Below are 17,376 nucleotides of genomic sequence, written 5' to 3'. Positions count from 1 at the left end.
GGCCCTTTAGAATTATGTACATAGAATAATGTTTTACCATTACTCTGGGCTCCTTTTACAAAGGTGCGTTAGGGCCTTAACGCACAGAATATTGCGCGCTAGCCGCTACCGCCTCCTCTTGAGTAGGCAGTAGTTTATCGGGTAGCGCACGCTAATCCGTTGCGTGCGCTAAAAACGCTATCGCACCTTTGTAAAAGGAGCCCTCTGTGTTAAGTGCCAAAATTAACATTTATACAGAAAATAAAATCTTTACTGCTGACCTCAAACGAGGACAGGCACACTGCATTTTGGGTCATGACCCTGGTCAGACACAGAGGCCTCTCATTGTGAACTGTGGGTTCATGGCCTAAAAAAGATTGATAAGCTCTGCTGTAAGGCACAGATCCCACCTATTCTCCACCCCATATGTTAGGCAATAAAGGCTGGAGTTAGAGTATGTTGCCAAGCTGCTGTGTTAGCACACACTAATTCCCATGTTAACTGCTTTGCACAGCTTGGTAATTAAGCCTTTAAATATTACCAAATTAGGTTATTAATATTCTAAAAAAAAAAAAAAAACAATAAACCTCACATGACCATCTTGTTTTCTAGTTTTGTCACAGCTATAATTAATTCTCAGTGTCTTAACTTCTCCAGACTTTCCCAAGATAAGTACAAGAGCCAGACAACTTGCCTTCATAGTTCACATATTTTCATAAAGCTCAAAATTCAATTGCACTACTTGCTCAACTTTAATCTTTCCACACATGCACAAAGATGCTTTATGTACAGAAAAAGTGAAGCTGCACAGAGATCTGAAAGATGTGTTGAGTGAACTGGCCATGTTAGTCCATTTTTCAAGGTAATATATAGAAATTAAACAAAAAACAAAGGAAATACGTAATACCTTTTTTATTGAACTCACTTAATGCATTTTATGATGAGCTTTCGAAGGTAACCCTTCTTCAGATCAGAAATAAGCAAATGTTGACAAATATCAGGATATATAAGAAAAGCATGAAAGCATTTTAGTGATAGTTTCACAGGAAGAGGGAGGGGTGGGTGGTTAAGCAGGAGACAGAGCGGTGACAAAGCAGTTTTAATTTTTCGTAGTGTAAAAGATGTGTTAAAATCCATACGTAGAATGAATGAGATTTTAACATATTTACCAAATTCTTTAATTTCACATTATCTGAAACTGGATTTCTATTTAGGGCCATCTGTTGAGCTAATAGTGTCTGTGTGCACTGCTATATAAATATATATCTGACTGGGCTACTGTTTTAAAGATGAGCATATTAGTGTTTTCTCCCTAATTATTTGCCACTAATGTACCTGTACTGGTTTTCACAATAACACTCATTCGTCGACGGTTGGGATCAAAGTGTAAAACGTGTAGCAGCTTATACCTGTAAAAACAAGTATCATTAAAATCCTAAGTCTCTGATGATAAACATACTATACTGTTATTCTTAATGCTCAACTAGTGGTAGAGAATGACACGAGGACAAATTTTTCCCTGTCCCCGCGGGAACTCATTTTCCCGTCGAGTTCTTTTCCTGCAACCTCTATCCTCATCTGCACAAGCCTCAATCACTTTAAAATCATAGGTGTTCGAGGCTTGTGCAGTTAAGGAAGAGCTTACAGGAGTGGGGCAGGGACAGGGACAAAAAACTCATGGGGACGGGACAGGGAAATTGAGTTCCTGCGGGGATGGAGTTAAAATTGTCCCCATGTCATTCTTTAACTAGTAGCTAGTTAAGATTATGGTGCAAATGAAGCCCCTCTTGGATCTTTTTACTTTAAAGCAGGTATTCTCAACCTCTGGACATACTTAGCTAGTCCGGTTTTCAGGATACCCACAGTATGAATGTGCATGAGAGATTTATATACAACGGAGGGAAGCTGAGCAAATTTTTTTCATGCATATTCATTGTGGATATCCTGGCTAGGTGTGTTCCAATTTCCGAGAGTGAAGTTGAGAACCTCTCCTACAAGTGCATTAATCTACTATTATTACCATGTCTCAACTTTATAACTAAAGACATACCAAACTTCAGGAAACAAAGCATAATAATGATGATAATAATAATAAAGTATGGTGAATTGGGCACTTACAGCTCTGTCTGCAGAAGCTGAAAGCCCCAAGAAAACATCAAGGGCCTTTTCTTATATATTGGTAAGTCTTCAAATGTTTATCTACCCTCATTGACCAAAAAAAAGTTCATTTACAAAGGTAACTGCACAATTATATTTATAATCTGCTCACATAAAGGCAGTAACATGTGAGGGTTCTTCAAAAAGTTTTCACACTTTCATATTTTCGCAGGAAATGGTTGGGGCGGGAGAAGTGGTAAGAAGGCATGTTAGTAGGACACTGGTAAAAATGCATCACAAAATAGGGTGATTATGTGAAAAAGCGCTGAAATTTGCTTTTGAGATATTTAATAAAATGTTTTAAAAAAAATAAAAGTGCTGAAACTTTATGACGATCCCTCATATATAGATAATGGGCAAAGTGCACATATATTCATTACAGCTGTATCAAATTAATAAATGATAGACTTCTCAGCATATACAGAGTTTTCATTGCATATTTCTTTTAAAATACCTCCAAATTGAAGAAAACAATTTGAGAATTTATGTCAATATGCTTGGAATGATCTCCAGAGGGAAGTAGTAGAAATGAAAAATGGTGATGGAATTCAAAAAAAGCATGGAATGAACACGGAGGATCTCTAATTAAAAAATGAATGGTATAAATTGAAGAACTAAAGCTGATACTGGGCAGACTTGCACATTATCTGTGTCCCATTTATGGCAAATTGGTTTAGGATGTGCTGAGGAGGGCTTCAATGGGAACTCCAGTAATTTGGAACACAAGTACAATGCTGGGAAACTTTTACAGTCTGTATCCCGCAAATGACAAGAAGGTTTGAATAGGCTGGAGCTTTGACATTAGCTCCAGTAGTTGGAACCTGAGGACAGTACCAGGCGGACTTCTACGGTCTAGAGCACAAAAAAATATCAAAGAAAAAAAAGGCAATTTAATTTAATCATGCATTTATAATGCATGTAATTATTGGGCAGACTGGATGGACCGTTCAGGTCTTTATCTGCTATCATTTACTATGTTACCTAAACTTCTCCTGCCATGCATTTTCTTGATCAATGTTCCTTCCAAAATACACACCTGATGAACTCCTATTTTATACATGAACACAGTGCATGCATTGATTTGCAAACCTCCCTTATCCCCTTCTCCTCCTGCCTCTCTCCTCAATGCTTTTCTCCAAATACAATGTAACTCTTTTCTTTACTCTCTTTCTTGTTTGTAATTGTAAACCACTGTTTCACTGAAAGCGGTACATTAAGTACCAAAAAACTAAACTTTCCTATTTGGTCCAACATTCTTGCAACTTTCACTGAAGGGGTACTGGAAATATCCTTTGCTCTCTCTCTCACTTTTTTCATAGCTCGCTGACTGATTTATGGGCTAGCTTAGTTTATTAAAACCGGGAGCAGGCAATATTATATTTTATGTCAACTGTCTTCCAGACTAGAAGAAAGGTTACCAGGTTTGTCTTGCAGATCTAACAAACACTTCTTTAGGGACCTTGAGATTCTTTAAAAATCCAAATACATTCATTCATGGCTCAGTCTTCATCGTTATAAAATATATTAATTTTCTTTGCTTAAGTAGATTCCTTGGCCTACTATATTCTTATACAGAAAATAATTTATGAGTACAAAAGATGACCGGATCAATGTTTCATGGAGAAGTCCTCCTGCACACAACATGGAGATTTGTGGCAATGATGCAGATCCCTTTAAACTTCTGCATGGATCCTTTTGGTAACTGCCCCAAGGAAAACAGCAGGTGAAAGTCAAAGTCAGAACAACAGACGAGGACATTTATTTATGAGCAGGAATGTTTCATTTCTTTGTGTCAGAAATATCTGCAAGGAATTATAGAGTTTCTGTAGAGCACCTATAAGCTATACTTGGCTCCAGCATTTTGATAGAAAATATTTAAAGATGCTGATGCAGTGATAAGATCCAGCTGAAGATAACGGCTCATCTGTGTCTGTGACAAGTATTTCTGTCATGTGACAAGTATTTCTGTCAGTGTGATTTTTCTTTTCACCAGCAAAAGACATATCTGAATCAGAACTAGGAAAAAACCTGGCATTTGATTATCTGTGTTCCTCGAGGAGGGGGTACTTCTCTAACATGACATTTTCTTAGATTCTTTGATAGAAGCTATGTGATGCAGGGTTCCATGTTAGGAGTCACGGTCCAGGAAAAGGATCTAGATGACATCATTTAACATACATTGAAACCCTCAGCTCAGTATGTGGCAGTGGCAGCTAAGAAAGCAAATAGAACATTAGGAATCAGGAAAAGAATGGAAAACAAAGAAGAAAATGTTATAATATCCTTGTATTGCACTACGGAAAGGCCATACCTCGAATATTGTGTGCAATTCTGGTCACCGTATCTCCCAAAAAAAAAAAAAAAAAAAATAAATAAATATATATATATATATATATATATATATATATATTTTTTTTTTTTTTTGAGATATAGCAGAATTAGAAAAAGTATAGAGAAAGGCAATGAAAATGATAAAAGGTATGGGACAACTTCTCTATGAAGAAAGGCTAAAGTGGCTAAGTCTCTTCAGCTTAGAAAAGAAATGGCTCAGGGGAGATAGGATAGAGGTCTATAAAATACTGAGTAGAGTGGAGAGGGTAGATGTGAAGCTCTTGTTTACTCTTTCCAAAAATACTAGGATTAAGGGATATGCGATGAAGCTACTAGGTAGTACATTTAAAACAAAAATTGGAGAAAATATTTCTTTACTCAATGTGTAATTAAATTCAAATTTGTTGCTGGAAAATGTGGTGAAATCAGTTAGCATAGCAGGGTTTAAAAAAGGTTTGGACAATTTTCTAAAAGAGAAGGCCATAGGCCATTATTGAGATTGCTTGGGGAAATTCAATGCTTATTCCTAGGATAAGTAACATAAAACCTGTTTTACTCATTGGGATCTTACCAGGTTCCCAGTGATGTACCAAAGGGGAGGTGGGGGGGTGGTCGGCCCCGGGTGCAACCTTATGGGGGTTGCACAGCCGGCCAGGTCCGGAAAATGGTCGATCGCCAAGGCAAAGTGAGTCGATCTCGGAGCCCATCCAGGGCTCCGTGATAGGGGGGGTGCACAGCCAACCAGGTCCGGAAAATGATCAATCACCAAGGCAAAGTGAGTCTAAGGCTGCCGTCGGAGAGGAAGTTTGGGACAGCCAATCGCTGCCTGGCTGGGCGGAACTTCCTCTCCGATGGCAGAATTGACGTCGGGGAGAGGAATGCTGGTCGACCCGACGCAGGGAAGCAGAGAGCGCTTGAGGTAGCCGTGGCGGCGGCTTTGGGGCCTGTTCCCCGATGGTGACAGCAGTGGCTTGGTGGAGGGCAGGGAGAAAGAAAGGGGGCAGGCAGGGAGACAGAAGGGAAACAGAAAAAAAAGAAAGGGGGCATGAAGAGAGAAAAGAGAAAGGGCAGGGAGAGAGGAAGAAAAAGTTGGGGGAGGGAATGAGGTCTGGAGGAGGAGAGGAAGCATACAAGTTGAAAGAAGGGAAGAAAGATTGGATGCACAGTCAGAAGAAGAAAGTGCAACCAGAGACTCATGAAATCACCAGTGTGACCAAGTAGGATCTGTCCTGCTTTGGTCACGGTGTTTTCATGTGTGTCCACTAGGTGGAGCCAGTAAGGCTAAGAACTCACCAGGCATAAGATATTCAGGTCACCACCGGGGGGAGCCCAAGAGCTGTTCTAGTGCCTGCTGACTCAGCTAGATCAGGGCGTTGCCCTGCTCCAGAAAGAGACAGCAGTTAGGCAGGCTAGGGAGAAGGATAAGGTTCCTCTCCCACAATGACCCCCCTGGTCCAGGCAGAAGTGAGACCAGTACACCCATGGAGGTAATTGAGGCTGGTGACTCATTTGATCTACAACTTCCAGATGAAGAAACTGCTATGGAGTTGCAAGAGAGTCTGCCTGTGGAATTTGGTGAAGATCCTGTACCGATGGAGGTTGGATTTACTACCAGGTGCCAGTAATGATTTTCTACACTGGGAGTTTGTTTGGACTTTCTGTTTTTGAACTCTGCATTTTGTGTTTGAATATTTGAAGCTAAGAGTGTTTATTTTGGGTGAGGTTTGCAAACACCCTGGGAGGGAATTTTTGATAGCTATTTGAAAAGCTGTTTCTGAAAGGCAAACCTAGGACACTCTTTATTTACCAGCTGTGCCCCAAAGGCTGCTGGAGGCTTCTGTTTTGGGAACTGGGAACTGTGCACATAACTGAGCAAAGATCTTTATTGCTGGTATTATAACCTGCTTGGGAGCAGGCTGAGAGCTCACCAAGCCAATAAGCTCTGAGGAGAGCAAAAGCTCAGGAACATTATTATTCTTTATTGGAAAGAAAGAAACCTGAGCTACTATTTTGTTTTGGTATTTTGTCTTTACCTTTTGATTCTTGTTGCAAAGATCATTATCCATTTTGCTTGTGCCATTCTTGACTTTATTTTGAGAATAAAACTTATATTATTATACAACTGTGGTTGTGTTTTTGCTAAATTCCTCTGAATACTCCAATCCTGCAGGGTGACTCCAATCTGGGTCACATGTCTGTGCACTTCTTATGTTTAACTGCTAGGGGTGCTGCTGAGTCCCGATCTTGGGCTGCACAGTGGTTACACCAGATAAGGTAGGAAAAATGATTTTATTTTCAATTTAGTGATCAAAATGTGTCTGAATTTATATCTGCTGTCTATATTTTGCACTATGGCCCCCTTTTACTAAACCACAATAGCGTTTTTTAGCGCAGGGAGCCTATGAGCGTCAAGAGCAGCCCTGGGCATTCAGCGCAGCTCCTTGCGCTAAAAACTGCTATTGTGGTTTAGTAAAAAGGGAGGGGGTATATTTGTCTATTTTTGTATGGTTGTTACTGAGGTGACAGTGCATAGAGTCATCTGCCTTGACCTATTTGAAAAAAACCCCAGAATAGGAATGATAATTAACATTTTCTCAGCGTACAGTGTGCTTTGTGTTTTTTTTAAATTTTATTGTTGGTAGATCATTTTGACTTGGTCATTTTAAAAGTAGCTCGCAAGCCCAAAAAGTGTGGGCACCCCTGAAATAGAGCGTTGAAGCTGCGTGTGGGTGAAAGAAAGGGGTGGCATGCTGTGGGTAGACATAGTGAAAAGAGGGAAACTGAGGACTGCATATTAAGAAAGAATTAAATTTAAACGGAGGCAGAAAATAAAGAAGGAAGACCAGAGAAGGAAAGGGAAGAGAGAGAGGAGAGAGAGATGCCAGAGAACAGGGAAGGAGACAGAGATATCAGATCTGAGCGGAGGAAATGAGAAGAGAGAGATGCTAAAAACCACAGGGGGGAGGGAAAGAGAGATAAAAGGAGAAAGATACCAGACCATGAGGGAACAGAGGGAAAATGAGGGATGCCAGACCAAGAGGAGGGGGGTCTAGAGGAAAGATGGAAGGAGGAGGCATACAGTTTCTGGAAAGGGCATAGAAGGAGAGAAGATGCCATATAGGGAGGGGCAGAGAGATGGCAGACAGTGGATGGAAGGAAGACAGTAACAAGAAGATGAGGAAAGCAGAAACCAGAGAAGACAAAGGTATAACAAAAATTTTCTATTTATTTATTGCTTTAGTAAACATATGTCACTGTTTCTGTGGTGTTGCATTTTATGCAGAGTCCAGCTTCTTGCTGGTTCAATTTAACCTTTGTCTATGTTTTTCTATTTTATCCCCCCTTTTACAAAACTGTGGAGCGTTTTTTAGCGCCAGCCGTGGTGGTAGCAGCTCTGATGCTCAGAATTCTATGAGCGTCAGAGCTGTTACCACTGTGGCTAAAATCCACACTACAGTTTTGTAAAAGGGGGAGGGGTTAGTTTGTGATGACATATTCCATACTAGGCGAAGGTGTTTTCTGTGTTCTGTGTGTTCGAAAGACATGGTTTTCTGTTAGGACTGACGGTGTAGGATTGATCTCTACTGGTCTGGCTTGTTTAGTTTTACAATGGGTGTATTGATGTACTGCTCACTGCAATATGTAAGATGCTGCCTTTTCCTAGGTACTCACGTGTGACGTGTGGCTTGTTACTAAAAATCATGTGCCAAAAAATGATGGGCCCCAGGTGTCACATATGCTAGGTACGCCACTGCAGGTACCTGAGACCTGTGTTGGCCACTACCGGAAACAGGTTACTAGGCTTGATGGACCTTCGGTCTGTCCAAATATGGCAATTCTTATGTTCTTATGTAAGCTCATTAGTGCCATTAGCTTTGTCTTGAGAATCTTGGTGCCCGACTGATTCTACGTTGACTTTGGTGTTGAAGTCCTGTACTGTGAAGACTATGCTCCTAGTCTACATGCATGGAATTAGCTTACATCGTTTTTCTCCCTTATATGGCCCTAGATATTCAATATTTGCCTTCTGGCACTGAGGTGTGGTGTTTATTTTAAGGTGCTGTGCTGAGGGAATTTCTATATTTTGCTCACCTTCCCACCGATATCTGATCTTCCTGAACCATGACTTAGTCTATTCCTGCAGACAGTTGCCTTCCCTTCAATCTGTTCTCTTGATGGGGATGTAGAACACTAAGATTAAAGCCTTTATCTGATTCTTTTTCATATCTTTTGCATGCTAAGTTGAACACTGATATTCCACTACATGATCCTCATTATGTGTATAATTGAAGCTTCACAGGCAAATATGCCCATTTATCAGTCATAGGTGGGACACCTTGCATTTGACATGTCAGTGTGGCAGCTAGTTTGAACACATTACCGTAAATGAGAAAGATCAGAAAAGGGGTGGGTGGTGGGAATAAAACATGAAAAGAAAAATGCAATAAAAGCAAGGAATGGAAGAGCACACTCAACTGGAAGAGAAGTAGGAAAGTATTACCTCCAAACTAAGGGAGCACATATAATTAGAAATTATTTCCAATACTTTTTGAACTTTGGTGTGGCTGATTGATCTGCTTGTCAACAAAACAATTTCAAGCTCATTCAACATGTTTTACCATTTTACTTACATTTCAATTTCATTGTTGTTTCTTACTTTCATGTAGTTATTCTCAAGTCCCAAATAAGTGAAACCATATCTGTTGAGACAGAAAATAGTTTATCTTTTCAGGGTCTTTTCTGACTCAGATGTCATCAATGTTGAAACAATGACCTGTGGGGTCCTTCAGGGCTCAATTTTAGCTCCCACTGTTTTAAATATATTTTTAATGCATCTTCGGGTGCAGTGGGATTGACTCAAAGTTGGCATTTTGAGCCAATCATGGCCTTTGGCCCCTCTCAAAGCACTCAAAGATGCATTGGAAGGGGGAAGCCCTTAATTGCAGTACACGTCACGGTGCCGGGAGGGGATTTTAAGTTGGCTTTGTTTGAGGATGATATTTTGTTTACGGTGGAAGACCCTGCAACTTCCTTGCCGGCTATATTGCGGGAGTTGGATATTTATGGTGAGGTGTCGGGATTTCGGGTCAATGTTGGTAAATCGGAGCTCCTCAACATTAACTTGCCTGCTGACCGGGTTTCCTATCTCAGAGATCGGTATCCGTTTCGGTGGGTTCAACGTTCTCTGCGATATCTCGGGGTTTATTTTGGACCGCCGGGAGTGGAGTTATATGACCTCAACTTTCCTCCGCTCTTCCGTCGCATTCGCCAAGATTTGCTTAATTGGAAAGATCTGTATTTCTCTTGGTTGGGCCGGGTGGCCATTGTGAAGATGATGATTCTGCCTCGTTTGTTGTTCTTATTCCAGGTATTGCCTCTTTGGGTGGGCAGAAAAACATTAGAGGGGGTTCAAAGGCATATCTTTAATTTTATTTGGGCTGGTCGACGGCCAAGGGTGAGTAGGAAGGTCTTATGTAAGGGGAGAGGAGACAGGGGGTTGGGGGTCCCGGATGTGGTGAAATATTATCAGGCTGCTCAGCTGCGCGCCCTTTTAGAATGGCAGACGCAGACGCCGAAACCGTGGGTGGAAATTGAGCAAAGGTTAAGTGAGGGGGTACCTTTGTTACATCGGCCGTGGGTGCCTGGTAGGGCGCGCCTGGTAGGGGGGGTATCCTCGGTAGTGACTTCCTTGAGGGTATGGAATCAGACCAGAGCTTGTTTATTGGGGAATAGGCGACATTCCTGGTATACTCCGTTGAGACACAACCCTGACTTTCCACCGGGAAGGGATGGGGGAGTGTTTGCAGATTGGGAGTCACGGGGCTTAGTTTGTGTGGGACAGTTGTGGGACCCGGTTTTGGGCGGTGTTAGACCCTTTACGGAACTCAGGGGCAAGTATGCGTTTGGGATAAGGGATTTGTTCCCCTACCTGCAGGTTCTCCATTATATCAGGGCCTCGGGTCTTTTGGGAGACTTGAGGGGTGGTAAGATGCCCTTTGAGCTGCTATTGGGTCCAGTGCTTCGGAAGGGAGCTCTCTCTGCAGTATATAGGTGCCTTAATTGTCGGGGGGCTCCCCTTCCCTACATGAGGGCTTGGGAAGATGATTGTGGTTCAGCTATTTCCTGGGACACTTGGGGTGACATATGGTCAGAGATTTCTTCGGCAGGTATAGCTGCTTTGCTAATCGAGAATGGTTACAAGGTCCTCTTTCGGTGGTACTATACCCCTCAGGTTGTGGCTCGTTGGCAGGGAGGTGCGAGTGACCTATGTTGGAGGGGCTGTGGGGAAGTGGGTACATACTTTCATATGTGGTGGCAGTGTGGGCAGGTGTGTGGATTCTGGACTGAGGTTTTTGTTCGGGTGTCCCGGATCTTAGACGTCCAGATACCGGCTGATTGGCGACACGCCTTGTTGTTTTGGCATCAATTGGATTTGGCTTGGGGTGACTCTTTATTTTGTAAGTTGGCATTCATTGCTGCTAGATTGGCCATTGCCTCTCTGTGGAATCAGGCGCTCCTCCCACGTGGGCCCTGGTGGAGCAACGCTTACTTAATTGGCAGAACCTTTATCACTTAACAGCTTTGCGTCATGGTAAATTACATGGCTATGCTCATATTTGGCGTAGTTTTCGGGCTTCTGTGGGGGTTTGTGGTAGGGGTGGCTAGGGGCTCTGGGTTTGTTTTGGAGTAGGACTGGATGGGCGATACTTGGGGGGATCCCATAACCATATTCCTTTTCACGTTTTGGTTTCTGTTTGGAATAGATTGTTTCTCAACCTTATTGAGAGATGTTGGTATTGTGCTCTGTCCCTAGGGGGGTGGGTGGGGAGGTATGGGCTGTGATTTGGTGGGTATTTTTGATTGCTCTTATTAGTCTGTGGAAATTGCACATGTTTCTGTTGTTATTTTCGAGCGAGGTATTTTGCTCTATATATCTTTGTTCCTGCGTTTCCTGTGAAATTGTACTGTTTGGAGTGTATTTCAATAAAAGCCTTTCATTGAAAAAAAAAAATTGCAGTACACGGCCCTGTAGGCAGGAGGACGTGAGCTTCCCTCCTGCCATTTGCTCTTCCAAAGATAGGGTGCTTCAGAGGATGTGGGAGCAGGGCCCAGGAATGTTGGGGGGATGTGAGGGGAGAGGTACCAGATATTAGGAGTATGTCGGGGATGTGAGGGGGAGGGGTATAGGGCTCTGTGGCTCAGCTGATCCTGGCAAGGGGAGTCCCCATCAACTGAGCCACCAGGAATCTCCCAAAACTAGCTTAGCTGATGGGGATTCCTTCTGCCATGATCAGACAAGGTAGTTGGTGGGTATGTCTACAAAACTTGCTTTTGTACATTTTTCGCGTGGACGTTTTTATTTTTGAAAATGGGCAAAAAAAGGAAGACGTCCTAAGGACCAAAACTTATACTTTGCTCATTTTCAAAAATAAAAGATAGACGTTTGGAAGCTTTGAAAATGGACATTTTTCCTACTGGGTTTGTGGACATTTTGCACAAACCATCCAACCTCAGACTTAGGCACATTTTTGATAATGCCCTTCTATGATTTTTCAGTAAGGGGGAGCAGGCCACACACTGACTACCAAAACCAGAATTTGGTCACAGTGGAGGATGAAAGGGAGGCGAGAGATTTTACTTCTGTGACACCCCCCCCCCCCCTCTCTCATCTACTGACAATGTGATCCCATCTGAATTCCTGATCCACAGCTTGGGAACCACTGGTCTGCATGCTCTCTAAGTGTGATAGATAAAATAAAATAAAGAGATTATGCCCTTACCTTGATAATATCTTTTTCAGTAGATAGGTGTGTCATTCTGGACAAGCAGGTGATCTCTGGATTATTTCTGCGGTACTCCAACTTCACTGGGAGTTCTACTGCCACCTGCAATTAGTACCCAAGAAAACAAGAGCTCCATCGACATTATGTGAAGTAAGGACAAAAATGGAAAATTTCCCAAATAAATCAACTGTTCTGCTCAAACATACTAACTCTTGAACACTCAGTGAACAAGTAACAGCCAACATAAGCATCAAAGCTCAGGAAGTACCCCTGTAAATGCTATAAACATATTATACAGAATTCTTCAGGGCCTAAAAGTCTAACTGGCATCCAAAATACAAACTTGGAGAAACAAACAGAATGAGAAAATAGACAGGCGCAGGAAGGACAGGGCGAGGATGCAGAATAACACACCTATCTACTGGAAAAGATTATCAAGGTAAGGACATAATCTCTTTTTCCAGTGTGTCAATTCTGGACAAGCGGGACGCACAAAAACAGTCCCAGAAATCTAGGGCAGGCTGAGTGCTTCGGCCCGTCAAAATGACAACCCAAAGGCAGAGTCCTCTCTTGCTGCAATGTTCACCATATAAAATTTTGCAAAGGTGTGTAGACTGGACCAGGTCACAGCTCTACATATCTCTGCTGGAGAGACTGCTCTAGCCTCTGCCCACAACAAAGCTACACTTCTAGTCAAATTCACCTTAACAGAAACAGGGGACTGTTTCCCATGGATAATGTAGGCTGCTGAAATGGTCTTATGGATCCATCTGGAGATCATGGCCTTGGAAGCAGGCACACCTTGCTTAGTCGAATGAATTAGCACAAACAGATGGTCAGAGAGTCTAAACTTGTTGGTGACCTCTGGATATCAAAGAAGCACTTTACTCACATCCAACTTCTTCAAAATGCAGTCCTATTTCTTAGAATCTGTAGGCTGGAATACACGTAAACACCCCTCTTGCTTCACATGAAATGCCAAAACTACTTTCAACAGAAAAGAAGGAACAGTGCGTAGGGAGACTCCAGTCTCCGAGATTTTAATGAAAGGTTCTCTACAAGAAAGAGGCTGGAGCTCCAAGATTCATTGCACTGATGTTACTGCTACCAAAAAAACGCCTTCAGTGTCAAATCCAAGGATGCATCTTCCAGAGGCTCGAACGGAGCTTTGGGGAGGCCTTTGATAACCATGTCAAGGTCCAATGAAGGGAACGGTGGTTTGATTGGTGGCCTAATATAGCACTCTTCAGAAATCTGGCAATGTCTGGGTGAGACACCAGCGTAGGTCTACAATCCTAGCTTTGAAATAACAGAACTCTGCAACTTGGACCCGAAGTGAAGCCACAGTGAGGCCCTTGTCAAGGCCCACTTGGAGAAAAGTGAAAAGTTAACACTACTGAATCGGAGCTGAAAACAGCTCCACACATTCTTGGGCATACCAAGCTGGAAAGTCTTCCACGTCTTAGCATAGGCAGAGACTATAGTCCACAGTTGCAGGCAAGGCAAAGTTCGGAAGACTCATTTCGGAATTTCGAGTTTACACCCAGCAGCGTCTACTGTGAGCTATCAAAACACAAAGTGAACAAAGTCATGGGACCGGACAATCTACACCCCAGGGTGCTTAGAGTTGTGTGATGTCCTGGCGGAACCGTTATCCGTGCTCTTCAATCTTTCCCTGAGTACAGGAAGAGTCCCGTTGGATTGGAAGACAGCTAACGTCATTCCACTCCACACAAAGGGTTGCAGGACGGAGGCTGCGAATTACAGACCGGTGAGACTCACATCAATAGTGAGTAAACTCATGGAAACTCTAATTAAGCATAAATTAGATACGATCCTGAACGAGGAGAATTTACGGGATCCCCATCAACATGGATTTACAAAGAGAAGGTCCTGCCAATCCAATCTAATCAGCTTCTTTGACTGGGTAACAAGAAAGCTGGATATGAGGGAGTCCCTGGACGTCGTGTACTTGGACTTCTGTAAAGATTTTGATAGCATCCCACACCGCAGGTTATTGAGCAAGATAAATTTGATGGAGAAACATTAACTGCATGGGTCAATGACTGGCTAAGCGGTAGACTTCAGAGGGTAGTGGTTAACGGTACCCTCTCCGAAACGTCGAGGGTGACCAGTGGAGTGCCGCAGGGCTCGGTCTTGGGCCCAATCCTGGGCCCAATCCTCTTTAACATATTCATAGGAGACCTGACTCAGGGGCTTCAAGGTAAAATAACATTATTCGCCGATGACGCCAAACTATGCAACATAGTAGATAAAAGCACTTTGCCCGACAGTATGACACGGGACCTACTCTTACTGGAACATTGGTCCTCGACTTGGCAGCTAAGCTTCAATGCTAAAAAATGTAAGGTCATGCACCTTGGCAGCAGAAATCCGTGCAGAACTTACACCCTAAATGGTGAGACCTTAGCTAGGACTACAGCAGAATGAGATTTAGGAGTGATCATTAGTGAAGATATGAAAACTGCCAATCAAGTGGAGAAGGCTTCTTCCAAGGCTAGACAAATGTTGGGTTGTATCCGCAGAAGTTTTGTCAGCCGGAAGCCCGAAGTCATAATGCCGTTGTACAGATCCATGGTGAGACCTCATCTGGAATATTGTGTACAATTCTGGAGGCCACATTACCAAAAAGATGTGCTGAGAGTTGAGTCGGTTCAACGAATGGCCACCAGGATGGTCTCGGGACTCAAAGATCTCCCATATGAGGAAAGGCTGAGTAAATTGCAGCTATATTTACTCGAAGAACGTAGAGAGAGAGGAGATATGATTGAGACGTTTAAATATATCACGGGCCGTATCGAGGTGGAAGATGATATCTTCTTTCTTAAAGGTCCCACGGCCACAAGAGGGCATCCGCTGAAAATCAGGGGCGGGAAATTTCATGGTGACATCAGGAAGCATTTCTTCACCGAAAGGGTGGTTGATCATTGGAATGAACTTCCACTGCAGGTGATTGAGGCCAGTAGCGTGCTAGATTTTAAGAAAAAATGGGATAGGCATGTGGGATCTCTTGGGGGGTGAAGTTGGGGGGGGTGGGTCATTAGAGTGGGTAGACTTGATGGGCTGAGGCCCTTTTCTGCCAACATTTTCTATGTTTCTAACTTCTTAGACTTGAGAAGGGTGGTAATGATCACGTCTGAATATCCTTTGCACTCTAATGCTTTGTGTTCAATAGCCATGCTGTAAGAGCAAATCGATCTGGATCTTCCGTGCATACTGGTCCCTGTGAAAGGAGATCTGGATGCACCTGCAACCAGAGGCCATGGCCTGATCGAAGATCTGCATACCAAGGCCGGCCTGTGTGGTATCAGATCTGCATACCATGGCCTGTGTGGTACCAGGCCATCAGGTACCATATGGTATCAGATCTGCATACCATGGCATGTAAGACCATGGTGATGCCGATCTGATATCGCACAGGACATGTGTGATATCAGGCCAATCCATGTGGTACCTGTGTGGTATCAGGTCATACCATGTGGCCATACACCTGTGTGGTACCAGGCCATACTATCAGATGCATACCATGGCCTGTGAGGCCAATCTGGAACCACCAAAATGACTCTTCCTCAATGAGCTGACTCGACCTATCATGGGCCAGGGAGGAAAGACATACAACAGGACGCCCTGAGGCCTCGGCTGGACTATAGCATCTAGACCAGTGTGTCTCAAACTGTGTGCCCCGAAGAGACTGCGGGTGTGCCACAAGAGATTCCAGAATTTAACTTTATTTTTAAAAATTTCCTTCAAAAGTATACACTAGAATGTACATCGCACCAGTACGTCACATATGCAAGAGTGTCAATGCTATGAGCATCCGTGTGCATAAGGATACAACTACCCAGACAAGCATCAATCTTTGATGTGATTGGTCCTTGAAAACTAACAGCAAGTAATTTTATTTTTTATGCAGTAATTATCCCAATTTGAGCAACAAAGCAATCAAGACTTTGTTACCGTTTAGATCTTATCTTTGCGAACTTGAGCTTTCAGCTCTGAAAGAAAATAAATGGAAAAAAAAAGATCATGCAAATTGTGGATGATGAAATGTGTGTTTGCTTGTCAATTGTCGAACCACGTTTTGAGTTAATTTGCACTCAAAAACAAACACATCCATCGCATTGATTAGCAATTCTATTCTACCTACTTTAGTTTCACCATTGTTACAGTTACCCACAGATAGCTTAAAGAATTTTAAATAAATAACTCACATTTAATTTTTTGTTGGTTTTGCAATTTTATAATTTCAATTATAATGTGCCATGAAAAACATTTGCTCCGTTTAGCATGCCGGTGCTAAAAATGTTTGAAACACACTGGTCTAGACCTTCGTTTCCGGGCTCAAATCTTCAACTGAAGAAACTGAATAAAATAAGAAAAAAAAAAAGAGAGCAGATCAGAAACACTCCTTCTGGCTCATGTATAGAAGGGAAAAACTGCAGGTGGCAGTAGAGCTCCCAGTGAAGTAGGATGATCACAGAAAAAATCTGGAGTTGATTCCTTCTGCATATGACTCATGGCCATGGGGAGATAACCCAACTGTCCAGAATGACACTCCTACTGCATTGGAAATGTAAATCTAAATATATGTTCTTACTTTTTAGCACCTTCCACCAAAGCTACTTCATCAGGAGATGTGGAGACATAGGCACACTTCTGATCTGATAACATCAGTCCATCCACATGATCTTCTTTAATTTGAACAGTGTGGCACAAACAAAGGGCACGGAGAAATAAGTTCTCTCTATCCTGAATGGGGAGAGAAACACTTAAAATAAATGAGCTGTCTGATATACTCTGATCACAAGTGTCTCAGATTATTGTTAAATATATTTATTGATTTTCAAATCATACAATCAAGAATAACTTGTACAGAAAGCAAGATTAGTAATTCAACATAAAGCAAGAAATACTTCAACAACATTAAAATATTTATAACTAGTATGCTCAAGTCCTCAAATTATGGGATCCAAGATTCCTTAGCGAGAACAAAGAAAAGAATTGAACAAAATGAACACTCTTACTCTTGAAGTTAGCTGGAGGGCCGATTGCTGGGATAATCAATAATCTTAGGGCTTATGATTTTTCTGCCTCCAAACGAGAG

At 42.4% G+C, this 17,376-nt stretch overlaps 1 protein-coding gene across 4 annotated transcripts in view; it reads right to left on the bottom strand.

Moving 5' to 3' along the window:
• The window catches only part of ATP11C (ATPase phospholipid transporting 11C), a 281,152-nt gene that overhangs the window by 122,260 nt on the left and 141,516 nt on the right, over positions 1-17,376 (bottom strand). For all 4 annotated transcript variants that reach the window (XR_004539497.1, XR_004539499.1, XR_004539498.1 and 1 more), the window contains 3 exons: positions 16,870-17,021; positions 9,099-9,167; positions 1,315-1,388 (listed from right to left, as the gene is read on the bottom strand). Coding sequence is in view for 1 of the 4 variants with exons in the window: in XM_033944970.1 (XP_033800861.1) it covers positions 1,315-1,388; positions 9,099-9,167; positions 16,870-17,021 (295 nt within the window). In the remaining 3 variants the exon portion in view is untranslated. The remainder of the gene's footprint in view (positions 1-1,314; positions 1,389-9,098; positions 9,168-16,869; positions 17,022-17,376) is intronic.

Source organism: Geotrypetes seraphini, chromosome 5 (genome assembly GCF_902459505.1).
Source record: "Geotrypetes seraphini chromosome 5, aGeoSer1.1, whole genome shotgun sequence".
Taxonomy (NCBI): domain Eukaryota; kingdom Metazoa; phylum Chordata; class Amphibia; order Gymnophiona; family Dermophiidae; genus Geotrypetes; species Geotrypetes seraphini.
Note: the sequence above shows the minus strand (reverse complement) of the source record. Positions and strands in the feature narration are given on the sequence as shown.